This window comes from Bombina bombina, chromosome 1 (assembly GCF_027579735.1).
Source record: "Bombina bombina isolate aBomBom1 chromosome 1, aBomBom1.pri, whole genome shotgun sequence".
In the NCBI taxonomy this organism is placed as follows: Eukaryota; Metazoa; Chordata; class Amphibia; order Anura; family Bombinatoridae; genus Bombina; species Bombina bombina.
In genome coordinates, this window is record NC_069499.1 from 1215793306 (window position 1) to 1215820153 (window position 26848).

The following is a 26848-nucleotide window of genomic DNA, read 5'->3' on the forward strand; positions in this document are numbered from 1 at the left end:
TTCTCAGGCAGCCAGTGACAGGAGTGTGATTGCTGTTAGCACTGCAGTCGCACCCCTTTCATTCTCAGGCAGCCAGTGACAGGAGTGTGATTGCTGTTAGCACTGCAGTCACACCCCTTTCATTCTCAGGCAGCCAGTGACAGGAGTGTGATTGCTGTTAGCACTGCAGTCACACCCCTTTCACTCTCAGGCAGCCATTGTATTGACAGTAGTCACACTGTGGACACTTTCAGGCAGCCAGTGACAGGAGTGTGATTGCTGTTAGCACTGCAGTCGCACCCCTTTCATTCTCAGGCAGCCAGTGACAGGAGTGTGATTGCTGTTAGCACTGCAGTCGCACCCCTTTCATTCTCAGGCAGCCAGTGACAGGAGTGTGATTGCTGTTAGCACTGCAGTCGCACCCCTTTCATTCTCAGGCAGCCAGTGACAGGAGTGTGATTGCTGTTAGCACTGCAGTCGCACCCCTTTCATTCTCAGGCAGCCAGTGACAGGAGTGTGATTGCTGTTAGCACTGCAGTCGCACCCCTTTCATTCTCAGGCAGCCAGTGACAGGAGTGTGATTGCTGTTAGCACTGCAGTCACACCCCTTTCATTCTCAGGCAGCCAGTGACAGGAGTGTGATTGCTGTTAGCACTGCAGTCACACCCCTTTCATTCTCAGGCAGCCAGTGACAGGAGTGTGATTGCTGTTAGCACTGCAGTCACACCCCTTTCATTCTCAGGCAGCCAGTGACAGGAGTGTGATTGCTGTTAGCACTGCAGTCACACCCCTTTCACTCTCAGGCAGCCATTGTATTGACAGTAGTCACACTGTGGACACTTTCAGGCAGCCAGTGACAGGAGTGTGATTGCTGTTAGCACTGCAGTCACACCCCTTTCATTCTCAGGCAGCCAGTGACAGGAGTGTGATTGCTGTTAGCACTGCAGTCGCACCCCTTTCATTCTCAGGCAGCCAGTGACAGGAGTGTGATTGCTGTTAGCACTGCAGTCGCACCCCTTTCATTCTCAGGCAGCCAGTGACAGGAGTGTGATTGCTGTTAGCACTGCAGTCGCACCCCTTTCATTCTCAGGCAGCCAGTGACAGGAGTGTGATTGCTGTTAGCACTGCAGTCGCACCCCTTTCATTCTCAGGCAGCCAGTGACAGGAGTGTGATTGCTGTTAGCACTGCAGTCGCACCCCTTTCATTCTCAGGCAGCCAGTGACAGGAGTGTGATTGCTGTTAGCACTGCAGTCACACCCCTTTCATTCTCAGGCAGCCAGTGACAGGAGTGTGATTGCTGTTAGCACTGCAGTCACACCCCTTTCATTCTCAGGCAGCCAGTGACAGGAGTGTGATTGCTGTTAGCACTGCAGTCACACCCCTTTCATTCTCAGGCAGCCAGTGACAGGAGTGTGATTGCTGTTAGCACTGCAGTCACACCCCTTTCACTCTCAGGCAGCCATTGTAATGACAGTAGTCACACTGTGGACACTTTCAGGCAGCCAGTGACAGGAGTGTGATTGCTGTTAGCACTGCAGTCACACCCCTTTCATTCTCAGGCAGCCAGTGACAGGAGTGTGATTGCTGTTAGCACTGCAGTCGCACCCCTTTCATTCTCAGGCAGCCAGTGACAGGAGTGTGATTGCTGTTAGCACTGCAGTCGCACCCCTTTCATTCTCAGGCAGCCAGTGACAGGAGTGTGATTGCTGTTAGCACTGCAGTCGCACCCCTTTCATTCTCAGGCAGCCAGTGACAGGAGTGTGATTGCTGTTAGCACTGCAGTCGCACCCCTTTCATTCTCAGGCAGCCAGTGACAGGAGTGTGATTGCTGTTAGCACTGCAGTCACACCTCTTTCATTTTCAGGCAGCCAGTGACAGGAGTGTGATTGCTGTTAGCACTGCAGTCACACCCCTTTCATTCTCAGGCAGCCAGTGACAGGAGTGTGATTGCTGTTAGCACTGCAGTCACACCCCTTTCATTCTCAGGCAGCCAGTGACAGGAGTGTGATTGCTGTTAGCACTGCAGTCACACCCCTTTCATTCTCAGGCAGCCAGTGACAGGAGTGTGATTGCTGTAAGCACTGCAGTCACACCCCTTTCACTCTCAGGCAGCCATTGTATTGACAGTAGTCACACTGTGGACACTTTCAGGCAGCCAGTGACAGGAGTGTGATTGCTGTTAGCACTGCAGTCACACCCCTTTCATTCTCAGGCAGCCAGTGACAGGAGTGTGATTGCTGTTAGCACTGCAGTCGCACCCCTTTCATTCTCAGGCAGCCAGTGACAGGAGTGTGATTGCTGTTAGCACTGCAGTCGCACCCCTTTCATTCTCAGGCAGCCAGTGACAGGAGTGTGATTGCTGTTAGCACTGCAGTCACACCTCTTTCATTTTCAGGCAGCCAGTGACAGGAGTGTGATTGCTGTTAGCACTGCAGTCACACCCCTTTCATTCTCAGGCAGCCAGTGACAGGAGTGTGATTGCTGTTAGCACTGCAGTCACACCTCTTTCATTATCAGGCAGCCAGAGACAGGAGTGTGATTGCTGTTAGCACTGCAGTCACACCCCTTTCATTCTCAGGCAGCCAGTGACAGGAGTGTGATTGCTGTAAGCACTGCAGTCACACCCCTTTCACTCTCAGGCAGCCATTGTATTGACAGTAGTCACACTGTGGACACTTTCAGGCAGCCAGTGACAGGAGTGTGATTGCTGTTAGCACTGCAGTCACACCCCTTTCATTCTCAGGCAGCCAGTGACAGGAGTGTGATTGCTGTTAGCACTGCAGTCACACCCCTTTCATTCTCAGGCAGCCAGTGACAGGAGTGTGATTGCTGTTAGCACTGCAGTCGCACCCCTTTCATTCTCAGGCAGCCAGTGACAGGAGTGTGATTGCTGTTAGCACTGCAGTCACACCCCTTTCATTCTCAGGCAGCCAGTGACAGGAGTGTGATTGCTGTTAGCACTGCAGTCACACCCCTTTCATTCTCAGGCAGCCATTGACAGGAGTGGGATTGCTGTTAGCACTGCAGTCACACCCCTTTTAGTCTCAGGCAGCCATTGACAGGAGTGGGATTGCTGTTAGCACTGCAGTCACACCCCTTTTATTCTCAGGCAGCCATTGACAGAAGTCACACTGTGGACACTGCAGGCAGCCAGTGACAGTACTGTGATTGCTGTCAGCAATCACTCTCAGGCAGCCAGTGACAGCAATCACACCCCTTTCATTCTCAGGCAGCCAGTGACAGCAATGTATTATTCTATGTATGTAATTATTTGTTAAGTTATCAAATAAAATAAAAATAAAGTTACAGCACTGGCTAAACATATGAAAAGAAGGTTTGAATTAGTGGGCGTGGCGTAGGTATGCAGTGGGCGGGTGATGGGTGGGATCAGAAGTGTTGAGTAACATTTTTGGCCTGGCAGTGGCTAGCAGCTTAGGACCTGAAATTTTGAACCCTGTGTATATGTATGTGCATATATATATATATATATATATATATATATATATATATATACAGTGAGGGGAAAAAATATTTGATCCCCTGCTGATTTTGTACGTTTGCCCACTGACAAACAAATGATCAGTCTATAATTTTAATGGTATGTTTATTTGAACTGTGAGAGACAGAATAACAACAACAAAATCCAGAAAAACGCACTTCAAAAAGTTATAAATTGATTTGCATTTTAATGAGTGAAATAAGTATTTGGCCCCTTTGCAAAACACGACTTAGTACTTGGTGGCAAAACACTTGTTGGCAATCACAAAGGTCAGATGTTTCTTGTAGTTGGCCACCAGGTTTGCACACATCTTAGGAGGGATTTTGTCCCACTCCTCTTTGCAGATCCTCTCCAAGTCATTTAGGTTTTGAGGCTGACGTTTGGCAAATCGAACCTTCAGCTTCCTCCACAGATTTTCTATGGGATTATGGTCTCGAGGCTGGCTAGGCCACTCCAGGACCTTAAAGTGAATGTCAAGCTAACACTATTACCTAAACTGAAACGATAGCAGTTAAAAAACGAATGAGAGATTCATTCATCAAATCGTTAGTAGATACTTATCTTCCGAGATATTTCACTCTGAACGCTATGGGATAAGAGCTGAAGCTCCGGTCGGCATTTACAGCATTTGGTTGACAGATGACTCATCTGCAATCAACACATCGTTGTTTCCCCCCGGGGCGTTCAGCCCCTTTGCACAAACTTCACTGCCCGGGGCGAAACAACAATTTGTTGATTGAGTCATCTGTCAATCAAATACTGTAAATGGCGACCGGAGCTATAGCGTTCAGAGTGAAATATCTCTGAAGATAAGTATCTACTAATGATTTGATGAATGAAACTCTCATTCATTTTTTAACTGCTATCCTTTCAGTTTAGGTAATAGTGTTCAATTGACATTCACTTTAATGTGCTTCTTCTTGAACCACTCATTTGTTGTCTTGGCTGTCTGTTTTGGGTCATTTTAATGCTGGAATACCCATCCATGACCCATTTTCAGTGCCCTGGCTGAGGGAAGGAGGTTCTCACCCAAGATTTGACGCTACATGGCCCCGTCCATCATCCCTTTGATGCGGTGAAGTTGTCCTGTCCCCTTAGCGTAAAAACACCCCCAGGATTTCAGTCCTTCACGGCGTATTGTGTTACCAATTGTTTTCTTGGTGACTATGGTCCCAGCTGCCTTGAGATCATTGACAAGATCCTCCTGTGTAGTTCTGGGCTGATTCCTAACCGTTCTCATGATCATTCAAACTCCACGAGGTGAGATCTTGCATGGAGCCCCAGACAGAGTGAGATTGACAGTTATTTTGTGTTTCTTCCATTGGTGAATAATCGCACCAACTGTTGTCACCTTCTCACCAAGCTGCTTGGCGATGGTCTTTCTAGCCCATTCCAGCCTTGTGTAGGTCTACAATCTTGTCCCTGACATCCCTGGACAGCTCTTTGGTCTTGGCCATGGTTAAGAGTTTGGAATCTGATTGATTGCTTCTGTGGACAGGTGTCTTTTATACTGGTAACAAGCTGAGATTAGTAGCACTCCCTTTAAGAGACTGCTCCTAATTTCAGCTTGTTATCTGTATAAAAGAAACCTGGGAGCCAGAAGTCTTGCTGATTGATAGGGGATCAAATACTTATTGCACTCATTAAAATGCAAATCAATTTATAACTTTTTTGAAATGCGTTTTTCTGGATTTTGTTGTTATTCTGTCTCTCACTGTTCAAATAAACCTATTTATTATAAATATTATAGACTGATCATTTTTTTGTCAATGGGCAAACGTACAAAACCAGCAGGGGATCAAATATTTTTTCCCCTCACTGTGTGTGTGTGTATACTATAATATAGTTTGTAATTTCAGTCTCCGTCGGCAGTTGCGCACGCATCCTCAAAGGAATGTTGGATGCGTGCGCAGCCACCTTGCGGTGACGAGACAGCTTCAGGAGCTCCAACTCTCAGCTGTAACATAACAGCTGAGACCTGAAGCTTCAGGCATCTGCCGCATATGGAGCCGGAGCACGATCGGCGTTCCGCCTCCATATGAGGCCAGATGCCTGATCACTGTGTGTGTCACCGTCTGTAATGATCTTCTGCTGGTGGTGGCGGGTGGGCAACTCAGCAGGAAAGGGGTGGCAGTGGGAGTGCCCTATTTAAAAAAAAAAAGGACAAAAAAAGGGGGAGAGAGAGCAAAAGAGAGGAGGAGAGAGAGCAAAAGAGAGGGGGAAAGAGAGCAAAAGAGAGGGGAGGAGCAAGAGAGGGGAGAGAGAGAGCAAAAGAGAGGGTAGAGAGAGCGCAAAAGAGAGAGGGGGAGAGAGCGCAAAAGAGAGAGGGGAGAGAGAGAGAGCAAAAGAGGGGGGAGAGAGAGCAAAAGGGAGGGGAAAGGGTGAGCAAAAGAGAGGGGAAAAGGAGAGCAAAAGAGAGGGGGAGAGGGGGGAAAGGGAGAGCAAAAGAGAGGGGGGAGAGGGAGAGCAAAAGAGAGTGGGGAGATGGAGAGCAAAAGAGAGGGGGGAGATGGAGAGCAAAAGAGAGGGGGAGAGAGAGCAAATGAGAGTGATGAGAGAGAGAGCAAAAGAGAGGGGGAGAGAGCAAAAGAGAGGTTGACAGAGAGCAAAAGAGAGGGGGGAGAGAGCAAAAGAGAGGTTGACAGAGAGCAAAAGAGAGGGGGAGAGAGAGAGCAAAAGAGAGGGGGGAGAGAGAGCAAAAGAGAGGGGGGGAGAGATAGAGGCTTTCCCACTAGTATGTGTGTGTGTGTATATATATATATATATATATATATATATATATATATATATATATATATATGTGTGTGTGTATATAGATATATACAGAAATATCTATTTATAAGTACATAGAACATATTTCCATATGTGAAGGGGCTGTCCCTCCCCAGCCCCCCTTGCTTGCATAAGTAAATATCCTCACGTGCTCACTTTTGTTACATGACACCACAAGGTATGGAGTAGGACACTGATAAGGGGGGTGGAGCAGACTACACTTGGCAACACTAAAGTGTAAGTAATTTTGCAGATTTTTGGAAGTTTTCAGACACTGTTTTACCTCAGTTAGCCCTTCTATAATATCCACATAACTCAAAATGTTTATGGCACTTTAAAATCATATTTATGCAATATTCATATTTAATAAAGTGTTATACGGTGTATTTACTGTAAATATTTAACATTCCAATGTTCTGCATGTATATATATATATATATATATATATATATATATATATATATATATATATTGTACCAAAACACCACCAGATATATGTAGAAATATGTATTTATTAAATAGAACATATTCCTCTATGTCAGGGGTGTGAAACTGGTGGCCCATGACCTAATTTTGTGCGGCCCACGCCACCTCCATGAAAAATAATAATTATAATATGCTAATTACTTAAAGAGCGAGTTCACTTACTGCTAGGGATGCACATACGTGCAACCTCCATTCAGCTCTCCATTATAATGACTGTATCCCTTTGTTCTGGTCTTGCAATTTACTTGTTGTATAGTGAGCAGCTGCAATATGGTAGCAAGATCATTAAAACCCCTCAGTCTTAAACGATTAAAATTGTTATTAAAAAGAAAAAGACAAACACAGATAAATGCATAATGATTTATTTGACAAATGCAGCACTTATTTATATGTGTTCATTACTATAACAGCACTGATTTCACGCATCATTTTTGCCCATTCCTTTCCAAAATTTTCTCTTTTACTAAAATCACATACTTTATGTTTGATAGATATGTATTTTATATTTATTTATGTCATATACAACAGGTATATGTCTATCACTATATAAACAGTGGGTCGCTTTGCCGACAGCATTGTGATCCACTATTTATAATGCAGAGGAAATGTTATACTATGCGCATGCATAAGCTAAATTGTGAGCGCGCTCGGAACAGGGCTGCTAGAGAAAAAATAGCATGGACTCTGTGGGAGGGCAACCAGATGGAGTGCGTGTGTCACCATCTTAAAAGCATTATAGCGTTTCATCAAGCCAGAGTAAGTTCATTAGGAGTTACAGAACACAATCTTTTGAAATGTATGCAGTTATAGCAAACACCACTGCTTTGTTTAGCAGTGCCAAGATATACAGGTAGTGTGCGGTCCATGTGAGTTGCATTAATATGGAAAATGGCCCGTAACGCGAGTTTGACACCCCTGATCTATGTGAGGAACATTGGAATCTGAAATATTAATATTTTCATGTTGGGTTAACATACTTGACTACATGCGATCGTGTTTGCGCTTGAGATGGGTGTTAAATTTCCCCCCCACTTTTTTTGCTCCATTGACTTCTATGGGGGGGGATAGTTTATCACGCACCCGATATTCTAAGCTCGACTTTTTAGGCACGTCATGTTAACTTTTTACTTTCAACTTGTAATGCAAGCGCAACCTAACGCGCACAAAAAACTTACTTCTAGCACAGTTAACGCTCGAGCGGTAGCGTTAGATAACGTTCCACTTGTAATCTGACCCTATGTTGTTTGTTAGAACAGAATAACCATTTCAGTTACCAGAAACCAAGTTTCCACTCACAAACAAAGTCAACTCCTCACAATGTGGCACAACCAAACCACGATATAATGTTTATATCATGTTCATAACCATGGCAGTCACAGTTGGTGTATTAAGTGTGAGCCAAGAAGGGCTGTTATTTTTCTGGCAAGTCTTTAAACATGGTTAATGATTTATTTATCATTTTTTTTGGGTGAGAATATTACAAAACATTAGCTCATTCTCATACCCTCAGCTTGATAATATTAAAGGGACACTAAACCCAATTGTTTTCTTTAATGATTCAGATGGAACATGCAAATTTAAGCAACTTCCTAATTTTATATAATAATAAAGAACAAGAGGGGCGCCTCATGTGTGCATCAGTATATCCATATATGTGAAATCAAAGAAAAAAAGCCAAATGGGTACTCACAATTGGCCCAAGTACACCAAAACAATAGCAAGCAACATTTAAAATCATGCAACACGTTTCTCAACCATGCTAGGTTGAGAAACCCCATTGCATGATTTTAAATTTTGCTTGCTATTGTTTTAAACTTATCAATATTTGTTTTAATAAACTGAACTTGTTTTATGCAAGCTTTGTTTCATTACCTTCTATAGCAGTTTTACACACTGCTTCTGCCTATCCATCAGCACATATTGTGACAAAGATCCCCCTGCACTATCTACTCTGCACCTGGAGAGGTTCAGCTGGTACACCTGAAGATACCAGCCAGCTCCTACTAGTACATAGGTGTACTTGGGCCAATTGTGAGTACCCATTTGGCTTTTTTTCTTTGATTTCATATATATGGATATACTGATGCACACATGAGGCGCCCCTCTTGTTCTTTATTATTATCTATACAGCTCTGGCTTTGTCTATGAGGAGGAGAGCAGCCTAACCTATTGCTTCATTGTAAGATCATCTGGTTCTACTGAAAGGGTTAGCTGGTACACCCTAAGACTCCAGCCTGCACCTACCAGTACATAAGTGTACTATAGTCGCATGCGAGTACCCACTTGGCTTACTTTATTTACATCACTATATAGCATATTGATATGCACATGAGGCGCCCCTCTTGTTCTCTTTATCTTTTAACTTCCTAATTTTTCTTCGTTCTCTTGCTATCTTTATTTAAAAAGCAGGAATGTAAAGCTTAAGAGACAACCTATTTTTGGTTGAGAACCTGGGTTATGCTTGCTTATTGGTTTGCTAACTGTATCCACCAATAAGCAAGCCCTATCCATGGTGCTGAACCTAAAATGGGCTGGCTTCTAAGCTTTAAATTCCAACTTTTTAAATACATATAACAAGAGAATGAATAAAAATTGATAGTAGGAGTAAATTAGAAAGTTGCTTAAAATTGCATGCTCTATCTGAATCATTAAAGGAAAAATTTGGGTTTAGTATCCCTTTAGTATCCCTTTAAAGGGACGCTGTAGCGTATCATGTCCGCCAGACATCGCTGAATTCTGACAGCATACACTGTCGGCATTTAACATTGCACAAGCAATTCTGGTGAACTGCTTGTGCAATGCCGCCCCTGTAGATTTGCGCACAATCGGCTGCTAGCAGTGGGTGTCAATCAACCCGATGGTATTCGATTGGGCAGATTGATGTCAGCAGCCTCAGAGGCAGCGGTCGAGTTAAGGAGCAGCGGTCTTATTTGGCCCCATTTGGGCCATGATAAATCGACCCTTAAATGTCAGACAGCTTTTGTGTTGCCCTAGGGAATGGGAACTCCCAACAAGTTCATATTTGCCTTTATTTCTCACAAGCAGAGAGGCGGAGGTCTTGTTCATCCACACTAGACAACCCAGGGACGTGCAGTCATAGGAGGCAGGGGAGGCACTGCTTCCCCTGCCATATGGGGCCAAAGTTTAGTTAAATTTTAATTAAGAAAAAATTGTAAAAAAAACAACAACAAAAACATTTTTTTCAACCCATGTAATGCTATGGAGAGGCATCATACAGGACTGCATCTCTTCATAGCAAAACATGGATACATTTCTTCAATAGCAGCAGCGCCACCCACTGGTGGTAACTTAAAACTACCTGAAGCAAAAATAATGATCAATAGGAGGCATCCCTCATGATGCCTCTTAGGGAGAGAGCCAATCAGAGAAGTAAAACTATTCTTGGCATTATTAGTTATGCAGGATGCAGGGCTGGCCCTGTCTGATGTTCACTGACTTCCTGTTACTGTGATCCAGTCTGGGACCCTCCCACTAGCACAGGCTTCACTAGAAACAAGAGGGGAGAATAAGGACTGCAGTAATAAGTGCACAGTAAGGGATAAGGTTTATAGCTTTCCTCATTCTGTTAAATGATAGTGTTAATATTAATGCTTTTATTGTGATCTGTAAGCTTTCTACTTATTAACAATGTTGACTGTTGTGACTGAGGAGTGCTGGTAATGATAATAGCTTCCCACATTTTGCTGGCAGTTTATTTTAACTTTTTATTGTGAATATTTGTTTTTAATTTGATCTGGCAATTTGCTGCTTTTTAACCAGTTAACAACATTGACTGCAGAGCCTGCTTTATTACTACAGCTCTCAGTAAGTATTGTGTTGTCACTAGCTGGTGCCCTTGTGCAAAAAATGAAAAGATAGTGCCTTTTTTATGCAGGAACCTCTCCTGCTCTGTATAATAAATGATGCTTTATTACTACAGCTCTCAGTAAGTATTGTGTTGTCACTAGCTGGTGCCCTTGTGCAAAAAAAAGGAAAAGCTAGTGCCTTTTTTATGCAGGAACCTCTCCTGGTCTGTATAATAAATGATGCTTTATTACTACAGCTCCCAGTAAGTATTGTGTTGTCACTAGCTGGTGCCCTTGTGCAAAAAAGTAAATGCTAGTGCCTTTTTTATGCAGGAACCTCTTCTGGTCTGTATAATAAACAATGTACTTTCCCTCCTGTAAAACAGTCAGTGCTGAGTACACTCCTATGTCACCCAAGATATAAGGTGAGATCTACTGGGTCCAGACACTTCTGAGTATCTTAGTTATGTGCACTGAAAACTAAAGAGAACAAAACTGTGCTGATTTGTTTCTATGTATGTGGATTAGATAGACTGTCAGTACTTCACTGTCATCCTACAGTTGTTTTCCTTCAATAAATACACTTTTTTACTGCAGTTTCCCATGCTTTTGGGTTTTCCTGTTTATAACACCTCACTTTTTATTGTCTTTCTGTAATATGATGATCTGTCTGTCATTTATTAAAAAGCATAGTTTTTATATTTTTAGTATTAAAAAATTATTTTATATGATATATTATTATTAGTGGTTTTCATATTAAATCCACAAGTGAGCTGTGATATCTCTCAGGAAATGTATGGGGGCAGGGAGTCTTGCATCTTGCCTGGTATATTGTGGCATTTAGCTAGCATTCATGTGAGTAGGGGAACTGATTGGCAGATTTAATATGGTATATGATGAGTGGAATAAATGAGGGAAGTCATGTGGCAGAAAACTGTAATAAGTGGTTGTAAAAGGCCCTTAATCTTAATCAAATGTAATGTATTACTGGCACACAGTAAGTAGGAGCAGGGGGGCACTCCATCTTGCCAAGTACAACTGGCATATAATATTAATAAAACATTTTATTCAACTATTATATATTTAACTCATGTAAAAGTCACGTGGAAGTGTGTATGTGTGTGTATCTGAGTGTGTGTGTGCTTGTCTGTATATATTTGTGGATTAGCCAGCCTCTTAGTGTGTATTCCTGTGGGTGCTTGTGTATGTGTGAGTGATGATCTATGTGGCTTCTTGTCTGTGCTTTTTGGGTGCCTGTTTGTGTGCATGTGGTGCCTGGTTTTGTGTATGTTGGTTCCTATGTGTATATGGTATCTGATGGTGCTTGCGTGTCTGTGCGCGTCTGTCTGTGTGAGTCTTCTTGTATATCTGAGTGTATATTTCTGTGTGTGATTCTGTGTGTGTCTGTTTCTGTGTGTGTCACTGTGTATGTATGTATGTGTTAGTGCCTCTGTATGTCCTAGTGTGTTTCTGTGTGTATGTGAATCTATGTTTGTGAGTGTGTTTCTATGTATGTGTGGGGGCCCTGATTAATGGTTTTGTAAGGGGCTGTACAAGGATGTCAGTAGTATGTTAGGACTGTACATGATGTCAGCAGTATGCTAGGGCTATACATTGATGTTAGAAAAAATAAATATATATATATTTCTCCAACATAGGTGTGTCCGGTCCACGGCGTCATCCTTACTTGTGGGATATTCTCTTCCCCAACAGGAAATGGCAAAGAGCCCAGCAAAGCTGGTCACATGATCCCTCCTAGGCTCCGCCTACCCCAGTCATTCTCTTTGCCGTTGTACAGGCAACATCTCCACGGAGATGGCTTAGAGTTTTTTAGTGCCCACTTATCAGCGTAAGCGCGACTGCTCTGTTTAGATACTGAAGAGCATGAGGACGCTGATGATAATGGTTCTGAAATGCCCCTACACCAGTCTGAGGGGGCCAGGGAGGTTTTGTCTGAGGGAGAAATTTCAGATTCAGGGAAAATTTCTCAACAAGCTGAACCCGATGTGATTACATTTAAATTTAAGTTGGAACATCTCCGCGTTCTGCTTAAGGAGGTATTATCCACTCTGGATGATTGTGAGAATTTGATCATCCCAGAGAAACTATGTAAAATGGACAAGTTCCTAGAGGTCCCGGGGCTCCCAGAAGCTTTTCCTATACCCAAGCGGGTGGCGGACATTGTAAATAAAGAATGGGAAAGGCCCGGTATACCTTTCGTCCCTCCCCCCATATTTAAAAAATTGTTTCCTATGGTCGACCCTAGAAAGGACTTATGGCAGACTGTCCCCAAGGTCGAGGGAGCGGTTTCTACTTTAAACAAACGCACCACTATACCCATAGAAGATAGTTGTGCTTTCAAAGATCCTATGGATAAAAAATTAGAAGGTTTGCTTAAAAAGATGTTTGTTCAGCAAGGTTACCTTCTACAACCAATTTCATGCATTGTCCCTGTCACTACAGCCGCGTGTTTCTGGTTCGATGAGCTAGTAAAGGCGATCGATAGGGATTCTCCTCCTTATGAGGAGATTATGGACAGAATCCGTGCTCTCAAATTGGCTAATTCTTTCACCCTAGACGCCACTTTGCAATTGGCTAGGTTAGCGGCGAAGAATTCTGGGTTTGCTATTGTGGCGCGTAGAGCGCTTTGGTTGAAATCTTGGTCAGCGGATGCGTCTTCCAAGAACAAACTCCTTAACATTCCCTTCAAGGGGAAAACGCTGTTTGGCCCTGACTTGAAAGAGATTATCTCTGATATCACTGGGGGTAAGGGCCACGCCCTTCCTCAGGATAGGTCTTTCAAGGCCAAAAATAAACCTAATTTTCGTCCCTTTCGTAGAAACGGACCAGCCCCAAGTGCTACGTCCTCTAAGCAAGAGGGTAATACTTCTCAAGCCAAGCCAGCCTGGAGACCAATGCAAGGCTGGAACAAGGGAAAGCAGGCCAAGAAACCTGCCACTGCTACCAAGACAGCATGAAATGTTGGCCCCCGATCCGGGACCGGATCTGGTGGGGGGCAGACTCTCTCTCTTCGCTCAGGCTTGGGCAAGAGATGTTCTGGATCCTTGGGCGATAGAAATAGTCTCCCAAGGTTATCTTCTGGAATTCAAGGGGCTTCCCCCAAGGGGGAGGTTCCACAGGTCTCAATTGTCTTCAGTCCACATAAAGAGACAGGCATTCTTACATTGTGTAGAAGACCTGTTAAAAATGGGAGTGATTCATCCTGTTCCATTAGGAGAACAAGGGATGGGGTTCTACTCCAATCTGTTCATAGTTCCCAAAAAAGAGGGAACGTTCAGACCAATCTTAGATCTCAAGATCTTAAACAAGTTTCTCAAGGTTCCATCCTTCAAAATGGAAACCATTCGAACAATTCTTCCTTCCATCCAGGAAGGTCAATTCATGACCACGGTGGATTTAAAGGATGCGTATCTACATATTCCTATCCACAAGGAACATCATCGGTTCCTAAGGTTCGCATTCCTGGACAAGCATTACCAGTTCGTGGCGCTTCCTTTCGGATTAGCCACTGCTCCAAGGATTTTCACAAAGGTACTAGGGTCCCTTCTAGCGGTGCTAAGACCAAGGGGCATTGCAGTAGTACCTTACTTGGACGACATTCTGATTCAAGCGTCGTCCCTTCCTCAAGCAAAGGCTCACACGGACATAGTCCTGGCCTTTCTCAGATCTCACGGATGGAAAGTGAACGTGGAAAAGAGTTCTCTATCTCCGTCGAACAATAATAGACTCCTTAGAAATGAGGATTTTTCTGACAGAGGCCAGAAAAACAAAACTTCTAAACTCTTGTCAAACACTTCATTCCGTTCCTCTTCCTTCCATAGCGCAGTGCATGGAAGTAATAGGTTTGATGGTAGCGGCAATGGACATAGTTCCTTTTGCGCGCATTCATCTAAGACCATTACAACTGTGCATGCTCAGTCAGTGGAATGGGGACTATACAGACTTGTCTCCGAAGATACAAGTAAATCAGAGGACCAGAGACTCACTCCGTTGGTGGCTGTCCCTGGACAACCTGTCACAAGGGATGACCTTCCGCAGTCCAGAGTGGGTCATTGTCACGACCGACGCCAGTCTGATGGGCTGGGGCGCGGTCTGGGGATCCCTGAAAGCTCAGGGTCTTTGGTCTCGGGAAGAATCTCTTCTACCGATAAATATTCTGGAACTGAGAGCGATATTCAATGCTCTCAAGGCTTGGCCTCAGCTAGCAAAGGCCAAGTTCATACGGTTTCAATCAGACAACATGACGACCGTTGCGTACATCAACCATCAGGGGGGAACAAGGAGTTCCCTGGCGATGGAAGAAGTGACCAAAATCATTCAATGGGCGGAGACACACTCCTGCCACCTGTCTGCAATCCACATCCCAGGAGTGGAAAATTGGGAAGCGGATTTTCTGAGTCGTCAGACATTACATCCGGGGGAGTGGGAACCCCATCCGGAAATCTTTGCCCAAATTACTCAACTGTGGGGCATTCCAGACATGGATCTGATGGCCTCTCGTCAGAACTTCAAGGTTCCTTGCTACGGGTCCAGATCCAGGGATCCCAAGGCGACTCTAGTAGATGCACTAGTAGCACCTTGGACCTTCAAACTAGCTTATGTATTCCCGCCGTTTCCTCTCATCCCCAGGCTGGTAGCCAGGATCAATCAGGAGAGGGCGTCGGTGATCTTGATAGCTCCTGCGTGGCCACGCAGGACTTGGTATGCAGATCTGGTGAATATGTCATCGGCTCCACCATGGAAGCTACCTTTGAGACGAGACCTTCTTGTTCAAGGTCCGTTCGAACATCCGAATCTGGTCTCACTCCAGCTGACTGCTTGGAGATTGAACGCTTGATCTTATCAAAACGAGGGTTCTCAGATTCTGTTATTGATACTCTTGTTCAGGCCAGAAAGCCTGTAACTAGAAAAATTTACCACAAAATATGGAAAAAATATATCTGTTGGTGTGAATCTAAAGGATTCCCTTGGGACAAGGTAAAGATTCCTAAGATTCTATCCTTTCTTCAAGAAGGATTGGAGAAAGGATTATCTGCAAGTTCCTTGAAGGGACAGATTTCTGCCTTGTCTGTGTTACTTCACAAAAAACTGGCAGCTGTGCCAGATGTTCAAGCCTTTGTTCAGGCTCTGGTTAGAATCAAACCTGTTTACAAACCTTTGACTCCTCCTTGGAGTCTCAACTTAGTTCTTTCAGTTCTTCAGGGGGTTCCGTTTGAACCCTTACATTCCGTTGATATTAAGTTATTATCTTGGAAAGTTTTGTTTTTGGTTGCAATTTCTTCTGCTAGAAGAGTTTCAGAATTATCTGCTCTGCAGTGTTCTCCTCCTTATCTGGTGTTCCATGCAGATAAGGTGGTTTTACGTACTAAGCCTGGTTTTCTTCCGAAAGTTGTTTCTAACAAAAACATTAACCAGGAGATAGTCGTGCCTTCTTTGTGTCCGAATCCAGTTTCAAAGAAGGAACGTTTGTTGCACAATTTGGATGTTGTTCGTGCTCTAAAATTCTATTTAGATGCTACAAAGGATTTTAGACAAACATCTTCCTTGTTTGTTGTTTATTCTGGTAAAAGGAGAGGTCAAAAAGCAACTTCTACCTCTCTCTCTTTTTGGATTAAAAGCATCATCAGATTGGCTTATGAGACTGCCGGACGGCAGCCTCCTGAAAGAATCACAGCTCATTCCACTAGGGCTGTGGCTTCCACATGGGCCTTCAAGAACGAGGCTTCTGTTGATCAGATATGTAAGGCAGCGACTTGGTCTTCACTGCACACTTTTACTAAATTTTACAAGTTTGATACTTTTGCTTCTTCTGAGGCTATTTTTGGGAGAAAGGTTTTGCAAGCCGTGGTGCCTTCCATTTAGGTGACCTGATTTGCTCCCTCCCTTCATCCGTGTCCTAAAGCTTTGGTATTGGTTCCCACAAGTAAGGATGACGCCGTGGACCGGACACACCTATGTTGGAGAAAACAGAATTTATGTTTACCTGATAAATTACTTTCTCCAACGGTGTGTCCGGTCCACGGCCCGCCCTGGTTTTTTAATCAGGTCTGATAATTTATTTTCTTTAACTACAGTCACCACGGTATCATATGGTTTCTCCTATGCAAATATTCCTCCTTAACGTCGGTCGAATGACTGGGGTAGGCGGAGCCTAGGAGGGATCATGTGACCAGCTTTGCTGGGCTCTTTGCCATTTCCTGTTGGGGAAGAGAATATCCCACAAGTAAGGATGACGCCGTGGACCGGACACACCGTTGGAGAAAGTAATTTATCAGGTAAACATAAATTCTGTTTTTTTTCCATTGAAATTCTGTTTTTATAGCCTTATTTCTATCATTTCTTAGGTGCTTTACTTCCCTTGTAATTTAACTATTAGATATAGAATTTCATAGTGGGCAGGGTTTTAGTACTTGGGCCACTGAATTGTACTCGCCCCCTGGTTCCAAAATTGCCAGTCATCCCCTGCATTTTTTATGCATTAGTTGCATTAGGGTGTTTCTGGTTTTAACATGTGATCAGATTGTTTGGAAGCCTTGTTTGTGTGCTTGCAAGTATTTCATCCTGCCTGGGTCAGAATTCAGTCTACACCAAAATCACTATTATTTAAAAAGATAGATAACGCCTTTATTACCCATTCCCCAGCTTTGCACAATTAATATTGTTATATTAATATACTTTATAACTGTTTAATCTCTAAATTTCTGACTGTTTAAGCCACTACAGACAGCCTCTTATAACATGCTTTTTTATTAGCTTTTTTACAACAAGGACTGCTATTTTATGTGTGTCATATAGATAACATTGTGCTCTCTCCTGTGGGGTTGTGTAGGACACAGCACTAACTGGCTAAAATGCAAGTCAGTAGATAATAAATAAATAGCCCTGAGATAAGGGGACTGTCTGCAGAGGCTTAAATACAAGATATTAGATACTATTCTAATCGTCATTGTGTAACCGGCTAATTTAATCGTAAATTTAAGTTACCTCTATTCATATATGTGCTTCTCAGGCCTATCATAGCCACTGCCTCACTAGCCTCTGAGCTCACTGCACGTCACTGAGACAACCAGTTATAATTGCTGCATAATAAAATGAATAAATAAACATTTGGTTAGTATAGGAATTGGAAGGCATCATGGCATTGAACTATCCCTCGAAATTTGCTGCCGCCCTCCCTACTGCCCTAGAAACAGACATAGTGGGCCTAGGCCAAAATATGTCTCCTGAGAGCAGGCCAGAGTTTTGTTTTATAGATAGATATATGTGTGTGTGTAAATCTATGAATGAATCAAAGTTGGTACATAATTAGATCACATGATAGTATTCATCTGCTCTCTACACGTATCCACAAATATGATATGATTTGTCTTCTTTTCTTTTCAGGCACCTAAAGAAACTCTGGCTAAAGCAGTCTTGGCAGAACTTCCACAGCAAGTGGTTGATTACTTCAAAAGTCATAACCTGCCTCCCATTAAGTCTGAGGGGGTATAGCTGTCTATTTTCCATTGCCCAGGCAACAACTTTGTACATCCCCATGATGAATAAATTAAGGAAGCACCAATGGCTCTCAACAGTATTTAAAAGTTTATTGTATATTGCCAGTATCTTGTTGAGAGCAGAAGAAGGCCGCATTGATGATTTTTGAAGTATTTAAGTCAATGTTTACCTAATCTACAGTGTCAAATGCAAACTAACTCTACATTGAGACATCTGTCTTATCTTCAATACATTTCATTTTTTTAAGTTTGCTCAGCTCCTGTTTTTATACAAATGCTCTTAGCTTGTCATACCTCTCGTCCAACATTTCTAAAATTCTTCCCAGGACTGGGGAATATGAGAACAGGGACTCAGTTACTCCACTCTGGAGTTGTGTCACTGATTTGGGTTGGGTTTAGGCAAAAAAAGGGATAATGGGAGGGAAGCTTTCTTTAATGATTCAAATAAAACATGTAATTTTAAACAACTTCCCAATGTATTTATATTTATATTTTTTGTTCTTTTGGTATCCTTTGTTGAAAAAGGATACCTGTATAAGTGATGGGGCAGCTGATTGGTGGCTGTACATATATGCCTCAGTTTATTGGTTCACCAGGTAAGTTCAGGTAGCTCAAATTAGTGCATTTCTGCTTATTCAACAAAGGATACTAAGAGAATGAAGCAAATTAGATAACAGAAGTAAATTAGAAAGTTGCTTTCAATTGTATGTTCAATCTAAATCATAATATAAAAAAAATGTGGGTTTCATGTATCTTTTAATGTTGGTGAGAAGTGTTTTTATCACTTAAAATATTTTTTTGACCGAAGTGTCTGACACTAAATAATCATTCTGATTAGGAGCAGTTGAATGAGTTCAGTTAACAACAGGTTTTGCCGTCAAGCAGTGCTGCACGTCCCAAACAATATGTTCATTTCATCTCTGGAACCAGAAAAACCCAGTTAAAATATTTAAATATAATTAACAAAATGTATTATTTTTTTTTTTTTTTATTTTTTATTTTTTTTTTTAAATATTTTTATTGAGGCAATCAAAACAATCACAAAACCATTGCACATTGAAGGGCAACATCTCAATTACAATAATGCAGGAAACATTTAGTACATATTTCAAAATGCCAGTTAATAAGAAATTCGGTATGCCTAGTCAGGTCAAAACATTACCCTTCATTCTTACGGCTCATTTTATTACTTAGTCTGCTTAGTGTCTGCGATGCAACAAAGATCCTTCAAGGGATCTGAAAACAGGGTATAGCTGGAGACACAGCATTAAATCTTAAAGAAACAATTATATCTCATACAGCATTCAGGGAACTGCATGGGTAATTATATCTTGATTAAACATAAACATATACAAGTCAGTAAAGGAATCAGTTTCAGGTTAAGCCACATCAAAAGCACCAGAGCCAGTCTTATTTTGAAAGCATCTTTTTGGATAAAGGCTAAATGTGATAAGAATACAATGACTAACAAACTATATGCAGAAAAGAATATTGATGTAGATACAACTATATAGATCTTGTTAAGATCCAAAGAGCTCTTAAAACTCTCTGGACAGGGCAGAGACTACGAAACTCTGCCAAAACTGGGATGGAGGAGGAAACAGGGGAGAAATCGCTTGCTCATTACTGCACTAAAACTAAGAATGTGTATATTTGCAACTTCAAAGGAGTTTGGGTGAGTGGGCTAGGGCAGATACGCTGAAAACTTCTTCAGATATGACATGCCAGTGTGTTATAGAAAAGTTCCGCAAGAACAGAAGGGATGACTCTCTCATAATATCAACAGATAGGTACGTATAGTAGCCAGCGCATGCTTCAAGAGAAGCAGCATAGGGGTTAGCTTATTAGTCTCTCATACCTTTATAAATATCCTTTTGCTGTCCCCCAGAAAGAGAGATACACAGGCCCAAAAAACTTCTGGGCCAGTCTATTGTGAGTCGCTATTTACACCAGGGACTACCACTATTGATATGCGCCTACGTAGGAATATGTAAGAAGGCATGCTGGCGGTCACGAGAGAGCTAGTCAACCCAAGTGTATGGTTCAAGTATAGGAGAAAAAGAGTCCATCCCCCTATGCCAGTAATATGGTATTAATAGCTAGCCCTGGGCACATGTAAAAGATCCAGGCATCCCCTACCACCTATTATTAATGTGATTACTTTATCTCGCTGGAGTTACATAACAGGTTTATATGGGACCATTTATCCTTAGCCCTATGAATATATACAGTAAATTAAAACTTCCCTAGGTCACACAGCATAATTCTGTAATTGCAGACATCGTAACTCTGAATTGCCCACCTATTAGCTTAAAATTCTCAAACATTTAAAAGGTCGCTGTGAGACATGCATTCAGCAGGGTAGGCTACAGAAAGATAATGTAGACGAATTATAACATATATTGCCTGTGTAAGGAGGATAATCACAATAGGTTATGCAAATATGATCACTAAGCACAGCAAGGATGGGGAGAACAAACACATTATGTATAACCATAAGAAAGTCTCTCTCGTGTGTAACAATAAATGGCAGATTCCATAGGCTGTTGGAGGGGGAACACGCCATAGATGTACAGAATAGTTCTTTTGCCCAAGTCGCTATACTTTATCTTCAGAGGGAGTCATTATTGAGTTTATATATGTATCTCTGAGAGGACCGATAAAACTAGTGCCCTGGGTCCCAAGGTGAAGTACTCCAGCTAACCCACTCCAGCACGCTTAGTTCCACATACCAAATTGCAGTAGATGTGCTGCACTAGGCCCACCGGACAAGTCATCCCCAAAATCCAAGGCAAGATAGGGCTGTACACGAGGGGGTCAGCTGTTATCTCCTCCGCGACCCCGCCAAGTGTGAATGTGCTGGAATCCTGCATGGGGACTAGATGACAGGTAGAGCTCAATCCACCTCCCTGCCCGAAGCCGACTTGCAATATCTCAGTCCAGGATGAACCGGTCTGTATCACGCTAGCATTGCGCTTCATCGCGGCAAGTCGGGCATCAGTAGTGGGAGGCCCCATATTCGCTTGAGAGTTAGGTGCCGCGGGATAGAGTTCATCCTCAATGCAGGGAGCGCCATATTGCAGGTTATACCCGCTACTCCTTAGATTCCCAGTGTTCGGCTCAGAAAGTGCGGGCATGAGGATCTGTGGACAATCGGCCCCTGCGATATTACGGCAGCTGTCCGCCTGTGGGAGGCTGTTAAGCGAGTTGAAGCAGGGAGCAGTCTCTCCCGCCGTGATGGGCATAGTTTTCTCTTTGTCGTGGATCGGAGCCCCAGCAATTACCAAGAGCCGGTCAAACCGTTCACACATCCGCTGCTCATAATATGCAAATAGGGCACGCACCCTTAGATATAAGCTCTCCTCCATGTTTTTGTTAACCCGGTGTCCCGGGGGGGGTACTGAAATCTCTCTCACGAGTAGCCGCTAAAAAGGTCTCAGTGGTCCGGTCTGGGAACTCCCAGAAACTTCAAAATAAAAATATATATTAAATCAGCATGTCCACTGCTTCTTCAGGGAGCACAATATCAGGCTGGATGGCTATTCAATATCTAGGTTTCAGGCAAAATATAAGTCATCTTTGTAGTGCTCCCAGATAAGTGGCCATCTTTGGGCTTGGTCCGGACACGCCCCCTGTATTATTTATTTTGCCAGTCCCCTCAGCAATGCGAGTGCATCTTCCCATATACTTGTATAGAAAGTGTTATGCTGCACAGTGATACCCAGGAACTGCTGAGCACAAGCTTGTTTATGTGTAATCTCTGGCTGATCATAACATTGGAGACAAGGTAGAAATTTAAATGGGAAAAAAAATCAGAGATACTGCTAAATTATAGTCATACATGTTATGCAAAAAATATACGTAATCTGTAAACTGCACTAAAAGGGACATGAAACCCAAAATGCTTCTTTCACAATTCAGATGGAGCATACAATTTTAAACAACTTGGCAAGAGGCATATATGTGCAGCCACCAATCAGCCTCTAGCTCTCAATAGTGCATTGCTGATCCTGACCGTACCTAGTTATGCCTTTCAACAAAGGAGACCAAAGGACAAAGTAAGATAATAAAAGTTAAACTGCATGCGCCATCTGAATGAAGAGTTTAATTTTCACTTTCATGTTCCCTTAATGTCTATAACCTCCAAATGAGCATTTTTATGTATGTATGTATGTGTGTGTGTGTGTATACAGTGTGTGTGTATATATATATATATATATATATATATATATATATATATATATATATATATATATATATATATATATATATAAACACACACACACATACTGTAAAGTACAATATAGTGCACTCTTATTGTGTGGGGGTGCATGTAGTATAAAGATGAGAACACATACATACATATACACACTCAGTGGGCTTAAACAAATGTTACAATTATACTGCGATGTTTCAAGGCAAGAACTTTTTTAGACAAAGCGATAGTACTTGCCTCAAAATGTCACAATACATTATTTTAAGTTGTATTTGCCTGATTGGTTATTCTGTACCCTGGCAGTTGACTATTTACCTGAGATGAGTTTGCATCAATAGATAGATATAGATAACAATAACTCCCAGTCTCAACTTACAAAACATACTGTACCTAACGTCACAATTTACAGCCACCGAACACCAGACGCCATAAACCTGTTCCTCTCACACAAATCTCTCTACATACCCACATATGTGGACAAGATTTAATTAGGTACCACACTGAGAAAAACAAAATATATGTTCTCTGATGTTTCCACAGTGCGTATTAACCTGAGACTCTTAAAATATAAGTAAACTAAAAAGTTGTTTAAAATTGTATGTTCTACCTAAATTATAAAATAAAAATTTGGGGTTTCATGTCCCTTTAAGTGATTACATATAACAAATTAACGGTGAATTAACTGAAAAATACAATTAAAGCAACAGTGGAGCCAATCAATAGAAATCTATTTTAGGATGTTTTTGTATTAAACAATCTATGTTCCAGGCTAGGAATTACTCCATATGTACAAATGAACGACTTGTCCTTTTTTTGGAAGCAAAGGCCAACCTATTCCTCTATAAATAGTTTGTTATGACAACACCCTGTTTATAAACCACATACTTACATTAGTGGCATTTTATAGTTTACTGGAAGTTTCATAATGATTATATTTAGCACTGCCAATAAGCAGATAACTGTACAAATATTATTTCAGGTGCCATATAACTAGCACTAAAATCTGACCTATGCTTTCCTGCTGTCATTTTTATACTGCTCCTTTTACTCAGTAAAGTGCTCCTTTTTTATATGGCATAGAAAACACCAGCAATGTATATGATGCCTTAGAAATATCACATTTTAAATTCATTGATATTGACATGAAAAAATAGTGATCTTAAACAGACATCTATTAACCAATGTGCTTTGTTCTCTTGATATTCTTTGTTGAAGAGTAAATCTAAGGAGGCTCATAGCAGCTCAGGAGCGTGCACGTGTCTATGGCAGCAGTGTTTGCAACTATGTATAGCATTACTATAAAGAATGCCTAAAGATATGTGAATGGTCCTGAGCTCACCTAGGGTTACCCTTTAAGAAAAGATACCAAGACAGCTAAGCGAAATTATAAATAATAGTAGTAATTTGGAAAGTTGTTTAAAACTGCATGATCTATCCAATCCATTTACTTTATTTAAAGTCATATTTTTACTTTTGCATCAGTAATTATTTATTGCATTTAAAATTAAATGTTTTAAAAACATCTACAGCTGTCATTTTTCAGCCAATCACAGTGCAGCATGTCGGAGTGTTAGTGTTGTCCATTTCACAGAATACACTCCAGGCCCTCATTGGGAGGAGTGGAATCACTACAGTGAAAGCAAGCAAAATAAATAATAAAAATGCTGCAAAATATTTTAATTATTCATAATAAACATTTTATAGGGAATGAATTTAGGATTTTACTGTCCCTTTAAATCTGAAAAATATTTTAAACAAAGCAGTACTCTGGCGGGTGTCGGGTAGATAATCAGAGGATTCATTAGCAGAGCTACAGAATTATTGAGATGGAGTAAGTTATGTTGTATTGCTCTTAAGCAAACATTATGCAAACATTGTAGAGAGGATTCAAATCTGCCTTTTCTATACCTTATGCATGCCTGCAAGAAAGTATTGTGTCCCTTTGAACATATCCCATACAACATTGTAATACTCTAGTCTATAGTAAATAGTTTAAATATATGTGCACATTTTAGAAATATTTAACCTTAACCAATGTAACAATTTCCTTTGGGTAAGTAGCTTCCTCTATGCCAGTAGTAGGAGTGACAATCTGAATAGTTAGATTATTATTTATTTTTGGATCTGTGATCTCAGGAATCTGAGTGAAACCAAAAGCCATTATGTTTATCCTGATAAGACAATCATTACTGCAAAGAGCTCCAACATATTTTTTATTTCACATATCCTGACCCTCAGTGTTTCTCTTTTAAATAGTTCATTAGATTTCTCATTATTCTATACGGTTATACTTTAATTGTTGCCTTCATGTGTAAGTTTAAACCATATAGAAGTTGTTTTATTACTTCAGCAGCACCTACATGAAATTGTAGGCTATAGAGTAGACGATTAAAATACAAATTTGGTTTTATTTTAAAGTTGTTCTGGTTTGTGATTTGAACCAACATCCCTCCCTGAAAACTACCATAGCTCATCCACCTACAGATAAATGAAATGTTCTTTTACTCCACTACCAAGTTATAGTTTAGGGGAAAATGCATTATTTGCAGAATGAATGCCAAATCATTTTTCAATAGAAAGTAGTTTAATTCTTGACTGATTTTATGTTAATGTACTTAGGTTTAAAGGGAAACCCAAATGTTTTCTTTCATAATTCAGACAGAGCATGCAAATTTAAGCAACTTTCTAATTTACTATTTATTTTCTTTGTTCTCTTGGAATCTTTATTTGAAAAAAGCAAGAATGTAAGCTTATGAGCCGGTCCTTTTTTTTAAAAAAAAACACCTGGGTAGCACTTGCTGATTGGTTGCTACATTTAGCCACCAATCAGCAAGCGCTACCCAGCTGCTGAACCAAAAATGCCCCAGCTCCTAAGTTTACATTACTGCTTTTTTTCAAATAAAGATACTAAGAGAACAAATAAAAATTAATAATAGGAGTAAATTAGAAAGTTGTTTAAAATGACATGCTCTATCTGTATCATGGAAGAAAAAAATTGGGTTTCATATCCCTTTACATTCTTTAGAAATTAGCTGGACGTGTTCTGAGTTTTGCTTTAGATATGTACACAAATCAGCCACACAGAGGTGACAAATTAGTGTTAACTAAGTTCAAAACTCTCATATGTGCCTATATGATTGTGACCAATGTCTTTTTGCTTCTGCTTGGATTTATCCGAGTGTAATGTGTTGAAAATACTCAGGAAACCACATCCTGTTTAAAAAATAAATAAAAACAACGGTTAAATGTTACATGTTTTCTTTTGTAACTTTATCAACAAATGGTCCTATGTCACATGTCACTACACCTTTTGTGTTACTATATGTGGGGATTATCAACCCTTTGTGTTATATGATAAAGGATTATTCTTGTAAATATGTATATTTTGTATATATCCTGCTTTCTTGTGTAGCGCCTATGGCCCCTATTTAACAAAGGTCTGTCGGACCTGATCCGACAGTGCGGATCAGGTCTGACAGACCTCGCTGAATGCGGAGAACAATACGCTATCCGTATTCAGCATTGCACCCACAGCTCTTGTGAGCTGCCAGTGCAACCCCGCCCCCTGCAGATTCGGGGAGGTGTCAATCATCCCGATCGTACTCGATCGGGTTGAATTGCGGCAATGTCTGTCCGCCTGCAGGCTCGCCAGAAACACGGGCCCTCAAGCTCCGTCCGGAACTTGATAAATGGGCCCCTATGGCTCTAATTATTTAGGATTGCAACATCCAAAAAAATAAAATAAATCTTACTGCAAATCAGGGCAGCAATTAAGAGAGTTACTGGTAGTTACTTGGGATGTGTTTTATTCGTCTATTTCGGTAGCAAACGAGTACCGAACATCCAGCTATTTTCAGAGCCGAGTTTCTTCTTGTGAAAGTGCAACACACTAACATCTGCATTTGTTTCTGAAATAGACAAATGCACATCCCTAGTGGCTACTCAAACAGTGAAGGGATTAGAGCTCCTCCTATTGGAGGCAATTGCTTATTTCTAATACGTCATCTCTTGTATTTGCAGTCCTAATTTTAATTTCTTTTTTGTGGAGGCTTCTACATTAATGTAATTGTTCATTTGATATGTTGCATGGTATTTTGTATAATAAATGCTAAAAAATAAAATAAATGTGGTTACATTTTACACATGTGCAATGTGAACATTATTGCCTAATGCTATATTATTATTATTATTATACTTTATTTATGAAGCGCCAACATATTCTGCAGCACCGTCCATGGATACAATTCATTTAGATAAAACAATGATAAAAAACTTGTAGGAGACAGGACGAAATTTGCAAACACATTCAGGAGGAATTGAGGGCCCTATTCCTGTGGGAATTTACAATCTAGAAGGGTAGGAGGTTGAGAAACAGGAGGTGAGGACTGCAAGATTGAGAAAGATGTTAATACAGAGTTAGATGAGGGAAATGTTAGGTAAGTGAAATTAATTTATTATTGAGTTGGGTGGTAGGCTTCTCTGAACAGAAAAGTCTTCAGGGAGCATTTAAAGGAAGAAAGATTAGGGCAAAACCTGACAGCACGAGGGAGAGTGTTCCAGAGGGTAGGTGCT

General features: G+C 41.4%; 1 protein-coding gene across 1 annotated transcript in view; it reads left to right on the forward strand.

Moving 5' to 3' along the window:
* Positions 1–26416, forward strand: part of CPNE2 (copine 2) — a gene marked incomplete in the record, with an annotated part of 400103 nt that extends 373687 nt beyond the window's left edge. Inside the window, 1 exon segment of the mRNA XM_053700230.1 lies at positions 17948–26416. Coding sequence (XP_053556205.1) covers positions 17948–18055 — 108 coding nt within the window.
* Between the last annotated feature and the right edge of the window lie 432 nt (positions 26417–26848).